This window comes from Rattus norvegicus, chromosome 14 (genome assembly GCF_036323735.1).
Source record: "Rattus norvegicus strain BN/NHsdMcwi chromosome 14, GRCr8, whole genome shotgun sequence".
In the NCBI taxonomy this organism is placed as follows: domain Eukaryota; kingdom Metazoa; phylum Chordata; class Mammalia; order Rodentia; family Muridae; genus Rattus; species Rattus norvegicus.
Window position 1 is genome coordinate 2,516,232 of NC_086032.1, and position 16,043 is coordinate 2,532,274.

Sequence of the window (16,043 nt, forward strand, 5' to 3'; positions counted from 1 at the left end):
TGTTTTCTTTTCCTTTGTGGTTTCTTCTTCTTCTTCTTCTTCTTCTTCTTCTTCTTCTTCTTCTTCTTCTTCTTCTTCTTCTTCTTCTTCTTCTTCTTCTTTTCTTCTTCTTCTTCCTCTTCCTCTTCCTCTTTTTCTCCTTCTCTCCCCCTCCCCCCACCCCTCCTCCTCTTCCTCCTCCCCTAATTCTAATTCTTCTAATTCTTGTAATTCTTCTCGAAACATGAACGAACGTACTTAACTCTTACATCAGTTTCAGGCTCCTCTTGCCTTTCTGAATCCCAGTTGCTGGGGAGTTTAGCTGCTTATAAAACGTCAGAACTCAGTAACACAAATATCTCCTCTTATGCCGCTTTGAAAGGCTTGTGAGTCAGACTGCAGGTCGTATCACAAACACTGTATCACTCCACCACCTGGCATCAGGAAATAGAAGTCTGTGGGCTGTGACAGAAGTTGGGACGAGCACGGACAATGAAAATCTGTTGGCACGGTTGGCACTTTTATTTAAGCGCAGCAAATGAAGCTTTGTTAAGAAGTGGTCACCTACTTTGTATTCCATTCTGTTTTATTCCTGACTTCTTGCACCTGCTTCCTTCCTCACACACACACAAACCATTTCTTATCGTTTAGTGCTGCCTAGGTCATCTGAGATTAGAAATGACTTTCCAAAGAACTGTCCACTCGCTCCATCTCAAAATCTGGACAGCAGGGCATTGCCAGAAGCGTCATTCTGCAGCTGATCTGAGCCCTAAAAGGCAAAAAAGGTGACAGGAGACAGCTTCTCCTTGCAGTAGGAAAGGGAGCAGAATTATTCTGAGTTGCTTCAGCAGGAGGAGGATCCGGTTAGAGAAATTCCACATTCTGAAATACGCCCCCCCACCCCCACCAACACGAAGGTTAAGGAGGGAACGAAAGCCAGAATACTGACCCGCGCGCGGAACAGCCCCCCCGCCCAGTCCCTCCTGCCTCCCCTGGGGTCCTCCGGGTGCCCGCAGCTATCAGGGGACGAATAATCAGCCCGGAGCCCTAGGCACCGCGGCTCCCGCGGCTCCCACCCGCGTCCCTCTCCCTCCCCCGTCTCCAGGCCCGCGACGGCCTTCACCTTGATGCGCACGTAGCAGTGGGTCCCCAAGGAGGGGTCGTTCAGGCAAGCGGGAGGGTTGGCCCGAGCCGCCCGGCGGAAGGTCTGCGCCGGCGCCCTACCGATGCTCCACAAAAGTTTGAGCAGGTGGACGGAGGCGCACAGCCCGCAGTAGCCGTACACCAGGGACCAGTAGAGCAGGGCGCGCAGCGCGGGCAGCAGGCGGGGCGGGCGCGGCGGGGCCATGGGCGCCTGCGGGAGCCGAGCTGCGGCGTCCCTCCCGCGCCCGCCCGCTCGCCCCGCACACGCCGCGCGCCCGGGCCTCGGGGACCGCGCAGGGCGAGGCCGGGCTGTCCTCTTCCCGTGCCGCGTCGCTACAGCCGAGCGACATGAAGGCGACGCCGAACGCCATCCCCGAGTCCCGCCGAAGAGCCTGGCTCTGAACAGGTCCCAGCGCTCGGGGTCCCAGAAGCCGCAGACCTTTTCCCGGATCTGAGAGCCGCGGAGGGAGGGAGGGACTTTTGTACTGAACTGTGGTGAATATTTCTTCAGGTGGGCACCCCTGACATTCTCTCACAGGTTTTAACTGCTCCTGAACTGGGTTCAAAGTTACCAAACAGCCCAGCCAGAAGAAGCAAAAGGGCACTTTAGACCATGGCACAAGCAATCAATTGCACCCACCCTTATCAAGGACTCCTCCCTCACCCCTCTCTTTTTTTTAATGTTCCTCTTTCCCTCCCTCCTCCTGCCTCCATTGGCATAGACTGCACAATAGTTTTATCACCCCTCCCCCCGTTAAGAAACATTCATTCTTTCTTAGTCTTCGCTTCCCTTCTTCCCCTTCGTGTTCCCCTCTTTCTCTTCCCTCCCTTCCCCTCCCTTCCCCTCCCTTCCCCTCCCTTTCTCTCTCTTCTCTCTCTCTCTCTCTCTCTCTCTCTCTCTCTCTCTCTCTCTCTCTCTCTCTCCTTCTGGAGTGTGTGTGTGTGTGTGTGTGTGTGTGTGTGTGTGTGTGAGTGTGTGTGTGTGTGTGTCCTTCTGGAGATGCAGTTACAGGCGTCTGTAAGCGTGTGTGCCCCTCATCCCCGGAACTGAACTCCGGTCCTCAAAAACAGCAGCCGGTACCCTTAACTGGTGAGCCATCCCTGCCTGTTCCTTCCATCGGAATAGCTTAGGGCTGTTAGTGTATGTATGGAAAATGCTTCTCTGTGAACATTTTTCTATCTCACCTAGAAATGAGATGGTGGGATGAAGTGGGTAAGTGTACCTTTGGCTTCCCATGACAGAATGGTTTCCAGAATGGCTGCTCAGTGTTAGAAGTGTTGCTTAGGGCCTGCAAACCAGAATTCTTAAGGCTCTGGATTCAATTCCTACTCTAAAAAAAAAAAAAAAAAAAAAGGCGGCCATACAATTTTGGAATCCCTAACACTCAGAGAGTTATTGCTGGGTCGCATTCTTGAAGGCACTGTGCACTGAACTCTTCCTGATTCCAACTTGTTTCAGAGGTACAGAGTGAACACTTGATTCTCATGAGGAGGCACTGTCTTCTGGAAGGAGGGGGACTGGGGGAGTGGATGTTTTAGAATCATGTTTAACGACACATTCGCCTGAATATGACACAAAACGCTACCTTGTATGCTAACTTAAATAATGAATGAAAAAGAGTAAAGTGTAATGTGCATTTATTTCCCAATGGCGAACAGTACCAGGCGTGGTCTGTGTGATGGCACGTCACTCAGATATACTCTCCTTTGACAAAGAATCTATACAAATCTTCTGCATGGTGTTGATCCCTCCCACCATGGAAGCAGGGGTGGCAGGCCTGCATGCATTAGCACGGGGCTATACCCACAAATGCTTTTATTTTTGTTTTTAAAGTTAGACGTTCCCACAGCTGAGTTTGAGAGTTCCTCTTAGTTTGGTACAAACCTTTCTTATACATAACGCAATGTCGTTCTCCTTAGTTTGTATTTGTCTTTTTGGGGAAAGGAGCTTTAATCTCGGTGAGGTCAAATTTGTTAATTTTCCCATCCTGTTTTTTAATGACAGGTCTAAAAATTCTTGGCCCAGCTGATGAGACTAACGATCTTTAAGTTTTCTTTGTGTTTGTGATGGTTTTCATATAAGATGTGCGGTTCCATTTGACATACGCGTATTTGGGACTCTTCGGTGACAGTTTGAGAAACCCAGCCTAGCTCTGATGAGTATTGGATTACATCGGGCCGTCCCATTGGTCTATAGTACTGGAGTTGTGTCTTGTCTTCCCCCCTCTCCCTCTCCTTTTATGATCCATGCTTGTATCACTTTTTACGTTCTTGTACATATCTCCTAGTCTATAGTGGTTTCCTTGGGGCATATGCTTAGCAGGAACAGCTGCGAACCTAACTGAGTTTAACATACAACTATTTGATTTTATGAAAGAGGATATTTTACGATGTGCATTTAGTCTGGCCTGGGGGGTGTGTAACTTCTCACTAATCCTTCCCAACATGTGCTGATAGAAATATTTTAGCTAACTTAACGAATTAAGATCACCACCGCACAGGGCTTCAGTTTCATTTCCTTCAGTGCCAAAGAAGCTAGACATCTTCTGATGTTCATTATCCACACGAATCTCCTGCAGCTTACACCTGGCCCAGAACTAGCAGTACCTGTGAATTGTTCTCAACTCTCCAGGCTTCCAGTCAGGTGTAGCCAAGAGATTGGGTTGTGGTTAGTGGGTCGTGAGTGCAAGAGGCTCTTTTCAAGTCTGTCGATTAAAAACCTTTCCATGAGAGATATAGAAGTTTAAGTGAAAAAGGGCCCCCACAGGCTCATGTTTGAATGCTTTGTTCTCAGTTGGTGCACCTGTTTGGGAAGGGTTAGGAGGCGTGGCCTTATTGGAGGTGTGTCACTGGGGGTAGGATTTGAGGTTTCAAAATCTCACATCATTCCTAGGTCTCTCTGCCTCATGCTTGTGGATCAAGACGTAAGCTCTCAGCTACTGCTTTAGCCCCATCTGTCCCTGAAACTGTAAGCCCCCCACCCCTGAAACTCTTTCTTCTATAACCACAGAAATTGAAAAGCAACTAAGACAAGGAGATTCCTCTCTTGGAGCTACTCCCACTCTTCTGAGTTCTTTCCCACTTTTCTTTCTTATTTTATTATTGTTGTTGTTTTGTGTTTTGTTGTTTTGTTTTTGTTGTCGGTTTGTGTTTTTTTGTCGTTGTTTTGGCTTTTTGAGATAGGGTTTCTCTGTGTAGCCCTGGCTATTTGGGAACCTGAGTTGTAGACCAGGTCAGATTGGAATTCAAGAGATCCACCTGCTTTGAACTCAGAGACCCGCCTGCTTCTGCCTCCCGAGAGCTGGGATTAAAGGGATATGCCATAATGGTTGGCCTCTCACTTACCTTCAAAGAATAAAAGTTAAAAATCTATGTTCACTCTGCTAAAACACAAAACAGAACAAAAAAATTCTGTTTGATCGTCTGATGCACTGCAGTGTACATCTTGAGAGGAGATTCCATCACAGAGAGGGGCCTGCATTCAGCTGTTTTGATGCTATTATGGCATTCACAATCCCAAGCTGACACACACTTCTGTTTCTCAGCAGAGACCTGTCACCCTTACTATATACTCAGATTTACAGCATGGGAGAAACCAGAAGTCAGCAGTGAGCTGCACACAGCCTTTCCTTCCCTCATGCAAAAACTAAAATCTCACACTAGGCCCTCATCAGTGCATCTCATCCTGTTACAAACAGGTCAGAACAGGGCAGAAAGAAACCACAGCACGCAGCACCAACTGTCAATCAGAGGTGGCGGCAGCCATGGTGAGCACACCTAACTGATAACTGGAGGTACCCTAAGGACACTGTCTGAAGGGTGAGGTACACTCAGGTAAACAATGAGAAAAAGTACCAGAGGAGCGCATGCTTTGGTGCTGGGAAAATGACACCTCTCAAAATCCTCCACGGTTCAAGCTAACTGGCTCTTTTTTCCTCCCAGAACTTTGAAGTGTGAATTCCTCTGTTCTAGTGCTGTTGCTGATAACTCATTTCTACTTGCTGAAATTAAAAGATACTCTCTCTTAAAAAGCCATTTTCCAAAATTTTGTTTATGGCATTGTGATGGCCACTGAAAAATGTCTTAGATGTGTGTTTATGGCTCATAGTTCTTGGAATGTTAAACAACATTGGAATGTTAAAATAAAAAGACTCAACCAGGCATGATCGCTCAGACCTCCAATCCCAGCACTCTGAGCTGGAGGTGGGACCACTGGGTTGACTCACGAGGGACAAGAGAGAATGCACAACACACATCTCTACCCTCCAGACACACATACACATACACACCACACACCAAACACATACACCACACACACAACCCATACTACCTCACACACATATACACTACACACACACACACCATACACATACACACATACACCATACATACACACACCCCATACTACCTCATACACATATACACTACACACACACACACACACCATACACATACACACATACACCATACATACACACACCCCATACTACCTCATACACATATACACTACACACACACACACACACACCATACACATACACACATACACCATACATACACACACCCCATACTACCTCATACACATATACACTACACACACACACCATACACATACACACCACACACACACACACACACACACACACACACACACCTGCACGCACAAAGCACAAACAACATATAATGCACATGCAAATAGATGTCTATAAGAATTCGTTTTCTCAATGTTAAGAAAATCAAAATTGCTGTTTGTTCACAAAATGACTTTTATTATTCCTGGTTGGTTTCAGGGTTTCTCATTAAGTGTTAGGTCTTTTGATTTTGTCCTTTAGATCAGTGGCTGGCAAATTTTCTAACATTCTAACACAGTAAGAGGTGGAATAGTAAACATTTTGGTTTTTTAAAAGGTTACATAGTGTGCATGTGGCATATGTGAGGATGTCAGAGAACAAACTTGAGGGAGTCTGTTTTCTCCTTCTACAATCTTGATCCTGGGGATCAAACTCAGTCAGTCAGTCTAGGTAGCTTTTCCTACTGTGAATAGGAGTAGGTTTGAATAAGAATGCTCCCCCCCCCCCGTGGCCCCCACCCCCCACCCTACCCCAGACTCATGGGTTTGAACGCTTGACCCATACGGAGTGGCATTAGTAGGAAGAATGGCATTATTGGAGGAAGTGCGTCACTGTGGGGTGGGCTTTGAAGTCTCCTATACTCAAGCTATGCCCAGTGTGGCACACGGTCTCCTTCTGCTTCCTGTGGATCGAGATGTAGAACTCTCGGCTCTTCTGGCACCATGTCTACCTGAATGCCGCCATGTTTCCCCACCCTCTATAGTTTCCCTCTGAAACAGTAAGCCAGCCAGAATTAAATGTCCTCTGTAAGAGTTGCCATGGTCATGGTGTCTCTTCACAGCAATGAACCCTAGGTAAAAAGACACCTATTGAGCCAACTTCATCATTAAACACAAAAGCAACCATAGCGCGTAAGTAAGTGCATGAAGCTATGCTCCAATAAACTGTCTTTATCTAATCCTCCCCTGGCAGACCCCACACAGGAGGAGCTTCCTGAGCCGGGCTGCCCACCGTCTGCATGGCTGCGTTGGGTGAACCCTGGAGAGACAAAGCCCCAGGGGCTTCATCCCGGGATTGCTTCTTGCTGTTGCTCTGCCTGCTCGTGTTTGTCATTGCCGCATTCTTCATTTTTCTGACATAGTGTGACTGGGTAAAGAAAGACCCTTTCTGCCTAGTTTCATGGTTAATTCCTGGGCATCAGCCCCCTCTGTTGGGCAGACTCACTGCGATCAACGTGAAGATGAACTTTCATGAAATATCGCTGTTTAGACGAATTAATGACTTCATAGAATTCCCGATCTGATACAAACACTTTGAAGAAGTTAGAGTAATCAATGGAAAGTTTAAGGAGATGGTTTTAGTTGCTTTGCCAAATAGAGTCAGTTTTAAAAGTCTATTTTCTGGTAGTTTCCTTCCCCACATCCCAAACTGTCAATTTCCCGCCAAAAAGGTCTTATTCTTTTAAACATTTTACACATCAATGTTTTACTAATGTACTGGGGAAGGGAGGAGGAAGGGGAAAGGGTTGGGGTAAGGGATAGGGGTGGGATAGGGGGGACGTGTTATGCTTTTTCCCCACTCTTTATAGCTTTATGTTTGTTTTTTTTTTTTAAGTTGTCATTCATTGGCAGTGGTAGAAAGTTCTGGAACTTAATCAGTGGTGACCATGCTTCAGCCTCTGGAAGACCTGGACTCCAAGCACCTGATTTTATGAAAAGCTGTCTAGGAGGTAGGCCCTGGCCTCCTCCAGTGTGGCTGTGGTGACCCTCCCTGCAGCTGTGATCCCCCCACCCTGCAGCTGTGGTCCTCCCCTGCAGCTGAGTTGTTCCCCCTGCAGCTGTGATCCCCCCACCCTGCAGCTGTGGTCCTCCCCTGCAGCTGAGTTGTTCCCCCTGCAGCTGTGATCCTCCCTGCAGCTGTGATCCCACTTGCAGCTGTGGTCCTCCCCTGCAGCTGTGATGTTCCTCCTGCAGCTGTGATCCCCCCACCCTGCAGCTGTGGTCCTCCCCTGCAGCTGAGTTGTTCCCCCTGCAGCTGTGATCCTCCCTGCAGCTGTGATCCCACTTGCAGCTGTGGTCCTCCCCTGCAGCTGTGATCCCACTTGCAGCTGTGGTCCTCCCCTGCAGCTGTGATGTTCCTCCTGCAGCTGTGATCCCCCCACCCTGCAGCTGTGGTCCTCCCCTGCAGCTGAGTTGTTCCCCCTGCAGCTGTGATCCTCCCTGCAGCTGTGATCCCACTTGCAGCTGTGGTCCTCCCCTGCAGCTGTGATCCCACTTGCAGCTGTGGTCCTCCCCTGCAGCTGTGATGTTCCTCCTGCAGCTGTGATCCCCCCACCCTGCAGCTGTGGTCCTCCCCTGCAGCTGAGTTGTTCCCCCTGCAGCTGTGGTCCTCTCCCTGAAGCTCTCCCAAGGCGACTCTGGCTATCTCAGTGCAGCAGCAGGAAGAAATGGCACAGAGTTGCTGTGGTGGTGGGCGTTGTGTCGTTCCCCTGAAGGGAGGGGAGGTGTGAAGTACAGCTGACTGGGGACGATGAACAAATCATGAAAACTCAGACTTGTGGCCACATCACAGCTCATCTGAGTGTAAAGTCAGAAATATAACGGGACTGCAATTATAGTGTTGCTGATTTCTCTTTAGTCGTGTTCAGTGTTGTGGGTGCAGAGTTCATGAATGTTTGAGTTTGTCAAATGATACAACCAATAGGGTTGAGAAGAAGGCCAGGGGATAGTTACAGTCACTACCACAAGCTTACGATGAGCAAAAATGTCTCAAAATAACCACTCAAATAAGACCTTTTAAAAATATCGTCCATCTTGACATAGAGTTTGGGGGTATTTTTACCAGGCAGGGGCTTGGGGTAAGCAGGGCACAGCGGGCATGAACCAGGGAAGTATTGTGTTTCACTTTGCCCTTTAATTGTACAGACTGAAGTTCTCAGGAAACAGTCACATATGTGTTAAAATCCTTTCATGATATGGATGGGCTCTGTCGGACATTGGGTAATACATTGCTGAAGACATTCAAAAGTTCCTACCAGGAAGGCTAAGTAAAACAATTTCTTTTTTAAAAAACTTTTATTAATAATTTTATTCATTTACATTTCAATGATATCCCCCTTCCTGGTAACCCCTTCACAATCCCCTATCCCATCTCCCTTCTCCCCCAATGAAAGAGCTAGGGAAAAGACTGAAGGAGCTGAAGGGGATTGAAACCCTATGCAAAGAATCAACTAACTGAACCCCCAGAGCTCCTAGGGATTAAACCACCACCCAAAGGGTACACATGGACAGACCCATGGCTCCAGATGCATATGTAGCAGAGGATGGCCTTGCTGGACATCACTGGGAGGGGAGGGAGGCTTGATGCCCTAAGTAGAATTTTTTATTATGGATACTTAGAATGTTGCTGATCAATAGACAAATTATCTTGGACGACCTTAATTTACTTTAAAAACCTTTGGGCTGTATTGACAAGAGCAGCCAGAAGATAATGAAGGCCTGGGACCTGTAACAGAACACCCCTCACAGTGTAAGCTACATATCCAAGCTAACACTGATGTACTGAGAAAAGCCCTGGCCCAAGACCGTGAGAGTTCATGTGACGGCTTTCATGCTGGCAGATTCTTAGTTGGGGCAACTTGAATCCATGATGACTTGTATTTGGCTCAGAGTAAGTGATCTCTTCAGCCTGTTGAGACATGGCTGTGAGTTTTTAACATTTTTGACATCTGGTGTGGAGCCCTGTGGATGGTGTACTTTTTAAAATTGCTACATCCTTCCCCCGACCCTTAGAAGAGCATACTTGGTTTTCCTCTAGGGCTACCTAGTGTCAGGTTCTTGGTCATCCAGGCAGTGTCAGCATGGGTTTCATCTCAGGGAGTGGGCCTTAAGTCAGCCAGATACCGGTTGGTCACTCCCATAACCTTTGTGCTACCATTGCCCGAGCACATCTTGTAGGCAAGGCACCACTGCAGAACAAAGGGTTTGTGACTGGGTTGATGTCTATGTTTCTCTTTTGGTAGCATGCAGAGTACCTTTCTGAATCAAACACACTAGAAGATAGGGGTGATAACGCCGGCTCAACGTCTCCATGTTCAATGAGTTGACTCTTTTGCCTGCTTTTGGGACCCTTTTCCTCCTACTGAGGTGACGCTCCTTCATTAGTGGTAGCAGTGGTAGGTGCCACCCATGCAGGCTCCTGGGTAAATGTTAGTGATTTTTTGAGACCCACATCTCCCTATGGTTTGGTCTCCAGTGTTTTGTGAGCTGACTGTTGGATGACCTCTTATTTTATTTTCAGAACATTTGGTCAGAACACTCATGTGTATACTAGCATTTGGCCTTGTCTTTTTTTCTTGGCACTCACTCCTCTAACATCTAATTATAGGTTGTTGAGGTTGGAGAGAGATGGTATGTCAGTTAGGAGCACTTGCTAAGGACTTGGGCAGTTCTCAGCACCCACATGGCAGCTTACAATTATATAACTCCAGTTCTAGGGCATCTGTCACTCTCTTCTGGTCTCCAGTGGTACAAAGACTGTACCCATGGACAAAACCCTACACATAAAATAAATCAAACTTTAATTTTGGGTTGTTTTTCTGTGCCCTCTACTGATCATGGTGATGTTCCCTTGGTTTAGAATTTTGCTGAGTTCCTGATCATAAAGACGCCAAAGATAAGAGCTGCTCACTTTCTCCAGCTCAACAAGGACAGGGTGTCAGGAAATTCTCCAGAATACGCATCGGCCTCACAAAGGCAGCGTCTAACACACCCTGTTCCTGGGTTGGAAGAGCCATATTGGCTCCTCCGGGAAGTGGCAACCCATTCATGTTCCTGAGACCACACATGTGCCTGACAAGTCTGCAGGACAAACCCCAGCCCGGCAGGTAGAACAGAGCTCGGGATGGTGAACTGTTCCTGTGGGCAGCACAGAAATCTGACTCAAGCCACAGATCTCTGCAGTCAGCACAGAAGGCTGTGAGTGTTAGGAAGGAAAGGATGCTAAGATGGGAAACAGAAGGACAGAAGGAAGTATACGGACAAGGAGAGACACTGGGCACTCGTGCCTGGTCTTCTGTGGTGACGGTGGTGATGTCACTGTCAGTCACCAGGAGCGGGGAGTCTCTGGACACCCAGGCTGGCTCTTCTTGCCGCATGTTAAACAGGAGGCCCCAGAACAGGCCCGCAGACCACAGTCAGGCCTGCCTTGGCTGTGCTTTCACTAAGAGTTTTGAAGAAATGATACTTCTATTTTTTTAAAAAAATAAATGCTTCAGAGGCTTTCAATATTTTTTAAAATGTTAGGGAACAGGAAATAAACTTTGAGAGGTCATTTCTGAACTAAAGATAAATCCTGGGAAACATTTTCTCTCCCCACACTCTCCTCACCCTGAGCTCATGCACCATGAACTTCTTCTTCCTCTTCATTACCTCCCCTGCCCTCTCCTAAATGTCTGCACCAAATGCTATGGTCTCTCTTTAAAGATGAAGCTTAGTGGAAAATTATCCTTTTAGTATTTATACCTCTAGGTGTGGAGAAACTCTCGCTGGATCTTTCTGGAAGCTGCCTTCAGCCTGTTCTCCTAGCTCAGCTCTATTCCTCTCTGCCGTCCACCAACCTAAGAAGCACTCCCTACCAGGCAGCCTCAGCCACACTCTCCTATGATCCAGAGAGGGCGACAGATGCCTAGGGATGAAACACTCACTCGACCAAGACCAGACCAGACCAGAAGTCAGCATCTTCGGGCGCCTCAATCAGGCTAAGCCTCAGTGCCTGGACACCAGTGCAAAAGCCTGGATCACTATCCAGGGCGAGATGTCCCCCCTGAACCAGGAACCCACCCTACTACAGTAAGCCATAAGAAAGGCGACATAGCTGGAGCACGAGACACGGGCTTCAAAATAGCAATTATGAGTACAGTTAAGGACCCTAAAACGGATAAGAACGAATCCCTAATGAGGCCTCTGAAAACATGAATGAACATGGAAGGAAATAATGAGAGTGAAACAGAATCATAAAGAAAACCCAACTGAGGTAAAACTAGAAATGAAAACTGTAGGAAGTCAGACAAAAACCTCAGAGAAGAAAGCCTCCCCGACAGAGCACAAGACATGGAAGAGAAAACTCGTGGATGTTGAAGACAAGGTAGAAGAAATAGATAATTCGGTTAAAGAACATGTTAAATCTAAAAACATTCATGCACAAAATATCCAGGAAATATTTGACAGTATGTAAAGATCAAATCTATGAAGAACAGAAAGGAGAATAAACCTAGGCCAAAGGTACAGAAAATATTTTCAACAAAATCATAACAGTAAAGTTTCCCAACCTAAAGAGGGAAGTGCTCATCAAGGCACAAGAAGCACACAGAACAATAAATAGCACCAGAAAAGAATTCTCCACAGCAATCGGGACAATGAACGTACAGGACAAAATAAGGATATTACAAGCCATACATAAAGGCAGTCTTTCCAACAGAGACTCCAAAAGCCAGGATGGCCTGGATGGATGTTCTACAAATTCTAAGAGATGACAGATGCCACCCAGACTAAATTTTCCATCTACAGATCTATAGAAGTCTATACCCAGCAAAACTGTCAATCACGATAGATGGAGAAATAAAAATATTCCACAATGATACCAAATTTAAGCAGAATCTATTTGCCACTCCAGCTATACAGAGTAATAAAACCAGGATGGTATAGGTTTGAAGTCAGTGGAGTCAAGTTGACCATTCTGATAAAAGTCCATACATTATGGACACCTGATTTTTGTCAAAGAAGCCAAAAATGCATACTGGACAAAAGGCCTGAATCTTTAAGAATGGTGTTTGTCAAACTGCATGGCTGCATGGAGAAGATTCCAAACAGATCCATGTTTGTCGTCCTGCACAAACCTCAACTCCAAATGCATCAGGACCTCAACATGAGCCCAGAGACACTGAACCCAGTCAGAGAGAAAGTGGGATAGGCCTGAACTCATCAACACAGCAAACGGCTTCCTGAGCAGAGCACCCTCAGCACAGGCACCGAGAACAGCAATTAGTACATGGTACCTCATGAAACCAAGATGCTTCTGTATGGTGACAGATACCAGCACTGGGACAAGGGGCAGCCCACAGAATAGGGAATTCTCATCGGCTACTGCACATCTGGTAAAGGACTAATATCTAAAATATAAAAAGATATGAAACAACTGGACATCAATAAAACAACCCAATTAAAAATGGGGTACACAACTAAGCAGAGAGTTCCTGAAAAATGAACTACAAACAGCTGGGAAATACTTTTTAAAAATATTCAACATCATGTAAATCAAAACTAATTTGAGATTTCAGCTTACCCTAGTCATAATAGCCAATTTCAATAAAGCAAATGACAGCTCATGCTGGTGAGCATGTGGGAAAGAGGGGAACTTATAGGCATTTCAGGTGGGTGTGCAGACGCACACAACCACTATAGCAATCAGTGTGGCAGTTCATAGGACCAGGAACAGATCTACTCCCAAGATGCAGCTGTCCTCTCGGGGCATACGCTCAAAGGCTCCGCCCCTCGCTATGGAGGTACTCGCTTGTCCATCTTCACTCTGCTCTCACTCAGGAAAGCCACACTGGAAACAACATAGATGTTCTTCCATGGTGCAAAGGATGGTTTAAAACAGGGGTCTGTTTACACAATGAGATATTAAACAGGATGCCATTAAACAAAGTTATTAAATTCACAGGTAAATGGATGGAGCTAAAAATGAAATCATCTTGAGGGAGGAAACACAGACCCCAAAAGACAGGTTCTATGGTATTCTTTTATAAAAAGATATAAAGCTACAATCTTTATAGTCATAGGTGTAAGGTACAGAGTAAGGTACTAGTGGGAAGGGAAATAGAATGTACAGTTATTGAGAGACGTGGGTAGTGTTGAGGAAGTTTAATCCAGGAACCTGGCTACTCTGGCAAAAGATCACATCCAAAGATCTCCTAGGTCTGTATGATCTGGCCAGAATGCAGACACAGCCTAGATTACAGTGCGATCTGGCTGGAATACTGACAAGCCCTTATATACACCTTTAATTCTTAACACTGACAGTTAGTTAGTTTGTACAAGGAAGCAGCCATGCTTGAAAGTGAAGTCTAGTTGAGGGGCAGATAAAGTGGCAAATCAGAGAAAGATTTGACAGAATGAATCAGAGATAGGATATGCCCAGCTCACACAAGACTAGCACACAAAAAGAGAGACCGAGGGAGGGAGGGAGGGAGGCATAGAGAGGGGAGGCTGCAGAGAGAACAAGCTAGACACAGGTGAAGACAGAATGAGCCAGAGGATGAGAAGGAGCCAGGAGATCAGAGTGGACTGCCAGAGCCAGTGTGAGGCCAAGCAGAGCAGCTCAGTGAGAGGCCAAGAGAAACCAGAGTGAGTCGGTCAGCTTGGAACATTAGACGGTAAGGAGGCTCAGCCCCAGCACGTATTTGCACAGCTTGGGTAGGGCGTTCATCTCATTCCACCATCTGAGGAAGCAAAAGATTCGTTTATAGGGAGACTGAGTGGGCACATTAAACAGGGAGGGGGGAGGGTAAAAGAGGGAAGTGGGGGAGAACTAAGGTGAGGTGTCATACAGAAACCTACTACTCACTTATTAAATACATGTATGAAAGAAATCTAAATGGAATCACCCAATAATGTGGGAAATGGTGCCTCAATTAGACATCTCTCAGTGCCAGAAGAAACCTCTAGTGCCAGAAACGGGTTCCACGAAGCATCCAAGCAACTCAGGCTATTGCCAGGAATAGTGGCTGCTCTCCGCAAACTGAGCGTAAGCCCTCACTGCCAAAGACAACACTTACATATCCCCTGAACACAGGGAAGTCAAGCTGGTGTCTAACTAGAGCCTTCATGCCTACTGACATGTTCATGGCACTGGAAGCCACTCTGCTGCTCCCAGAGGAGAAAGAATCACTAAGTCAGCCACAAAGCTAGTGATCTAAGATGACAGCATCCCTGCCTGGCAGGCTTCTGCAAGAATGGAATCCCTGCATGACATTCTGGTGTGATAAAAACAACATACGTTGTAAGCAATTATTTTTGTCAGGGTTTTACTGCTGTGATCAGACACCATGACCAAGGCAACTCTTATAAGGATGGCATTTAATTAGTCCTCTCTTAAGGTTCAGAGGTTCAGTCCATTATCATCAAGGCAGGAGCGTGGCATTGTCCAGGCAGACGTGGGGCTGGAGGAGCTGAGCTTTCTACATTTTCATCTGAAGTTTGCTAAAATCATGGCTTCTAGGAAGCTAGGACAAGGGTCTTAAAGGCCATGCCCACAGTGTCACACATACTCTAACAAGGCCACACCTCCAAATAATGTCACTCTCTGGGCCAAGTTTATACAAACCATCGCAGCAATCATTCTCTAATTAGACTTGCATCCCACTCTCTGAAATGGAACCCATGCCTAACTTGAGACTAGACAAGCCATGGGCTTAGGAGAAAACCATACGTTACGGGGAAATGACAATAAAGTGGTTCCTAATGATACTCTGCTATTCACATAGAGCAGTGCCTCACTCAGCCATTGTTAGAGAGGCTTCCCTGTATGGTAGATGGAACTACCACAGAGACCCACAACAGCACAGTGTGAGGAGAGCGAGAGACTCGGGAACAATCAGTGCTAAGTGGGATGTCTTCATCAAAGCCCTCTCCTCAGGGTTCCGGGAGCTCTGTGGATGAGGAGGCAGCAAAATTGTAAGACTCAGAGGTGATGGGTGACTGCAGGAAACTGTCCTCCAGTGACAACAGGACTGACACGGATGGACTCACAGACTATGCTATACAGTCTATATAGGTTCAAGCCTGAGGGGGTCCTAGCGCTGAGAGGGGAGTAGACACAGGTCCCACCCCTACCCAAGAAATGAGCTGCAAGTGACATCTGCTTGCAAAGGAAAAATTAGTGTTCTCCAATGAAGTCTTGCTGGGCATATTAACCACCCTCGGGTGGGGGGGGGGTCAAGACCCAGCAGCAGGTGGACAGCGCAAAATGACCTTACCTTTTTATCTGATATCGCTTTGTTTGGGCTTTTGTCCCTGGTCCTTTGCTTGCATATTATGGTTCTGATTTTGTATTTTATCATTTTGTGTGTGTGTGTGTGTGTGTGTGTGTGTTTGAGTGTGTGTGTGTGTGTGTGCTTGAGTGTGTGTGTGTGCGTGTGTGTGTTTGAGTGTGTGTTTCTTGTGCTTTCTCTTTGTTATCTATTTATATTCTGGTTGGTTTCTTGTTTTCCAGTGAGAGAGAAAGAAGAGGTAGAGTTATGTGGGTGGGAGCATCTGGGAGGAGCTGGCGACAAGAAAACTGTGATCAGAA

The 16,043-nt window shown here is 46.7% G+C and overlaps 1 protein-coding gene and 1 long non-coding RNA gene across 7 annotated transcripts in view; one reads left to right on the top strand and one right to left on the bottom strand.

The window, feature by feature from the left end:
- Ephx4 (epoxide hydrolase 4) overlaps nucleotides 1–1,327 on the bottom strand; it is a 29,277-nt gene extending 27,950 nt beyond the window's left edge. Inside the window, exon 1 of one of the 2 annotated variants that reach the window (NM_001105994.1) lies at nucleotides 1,103–1,290. Coding sequence is in view for 1 of the 2 variants with exons in the window: in XM_039091659.2 (XP_038947587.1) it covers nucleotides 1,103–1,327 (225 nt within the window). In the remaining variant the exon portion in view is untranslated. Of the gene's footprint in view, nucleotides 1–1,102 lie in introns of both variants that reach the window. The other variant, XM_039091659.2, reaches the window with a different exon arrangement.
- Nucleotides 1,328–1,493: 166 nt separating this feature from the next.
- Nucleotides 1,494–8,309, top strand: LOC108352690 (uncharacterized). Of its 5 annotated transcripts, none has more exons than XR_001841041.3 (3): nucleotides 1,496–1,633; nucleotides 6,666–6,843; nucleotides 7,308–8,309. It is a non-coding gene; the product is annotated as an uncharacterized LOC108352690 (long non-coding RNA). The 5 variants fall into 5 exon arrangements; XR_005493083.2 differs by lacking the exon at nucleotides 1,496–1,633 and adding an exon at nucleotides 2,205–2,335; XR_001841043.3 differs by lacking the exon at nucleotides 6,666–6,843 and having other exon boundaries at nucleotides 1,494–1,633.
- The last annotated feature ends 7,734 nt before the right edge of the window (nucleotides 8,310–16,043 follow it).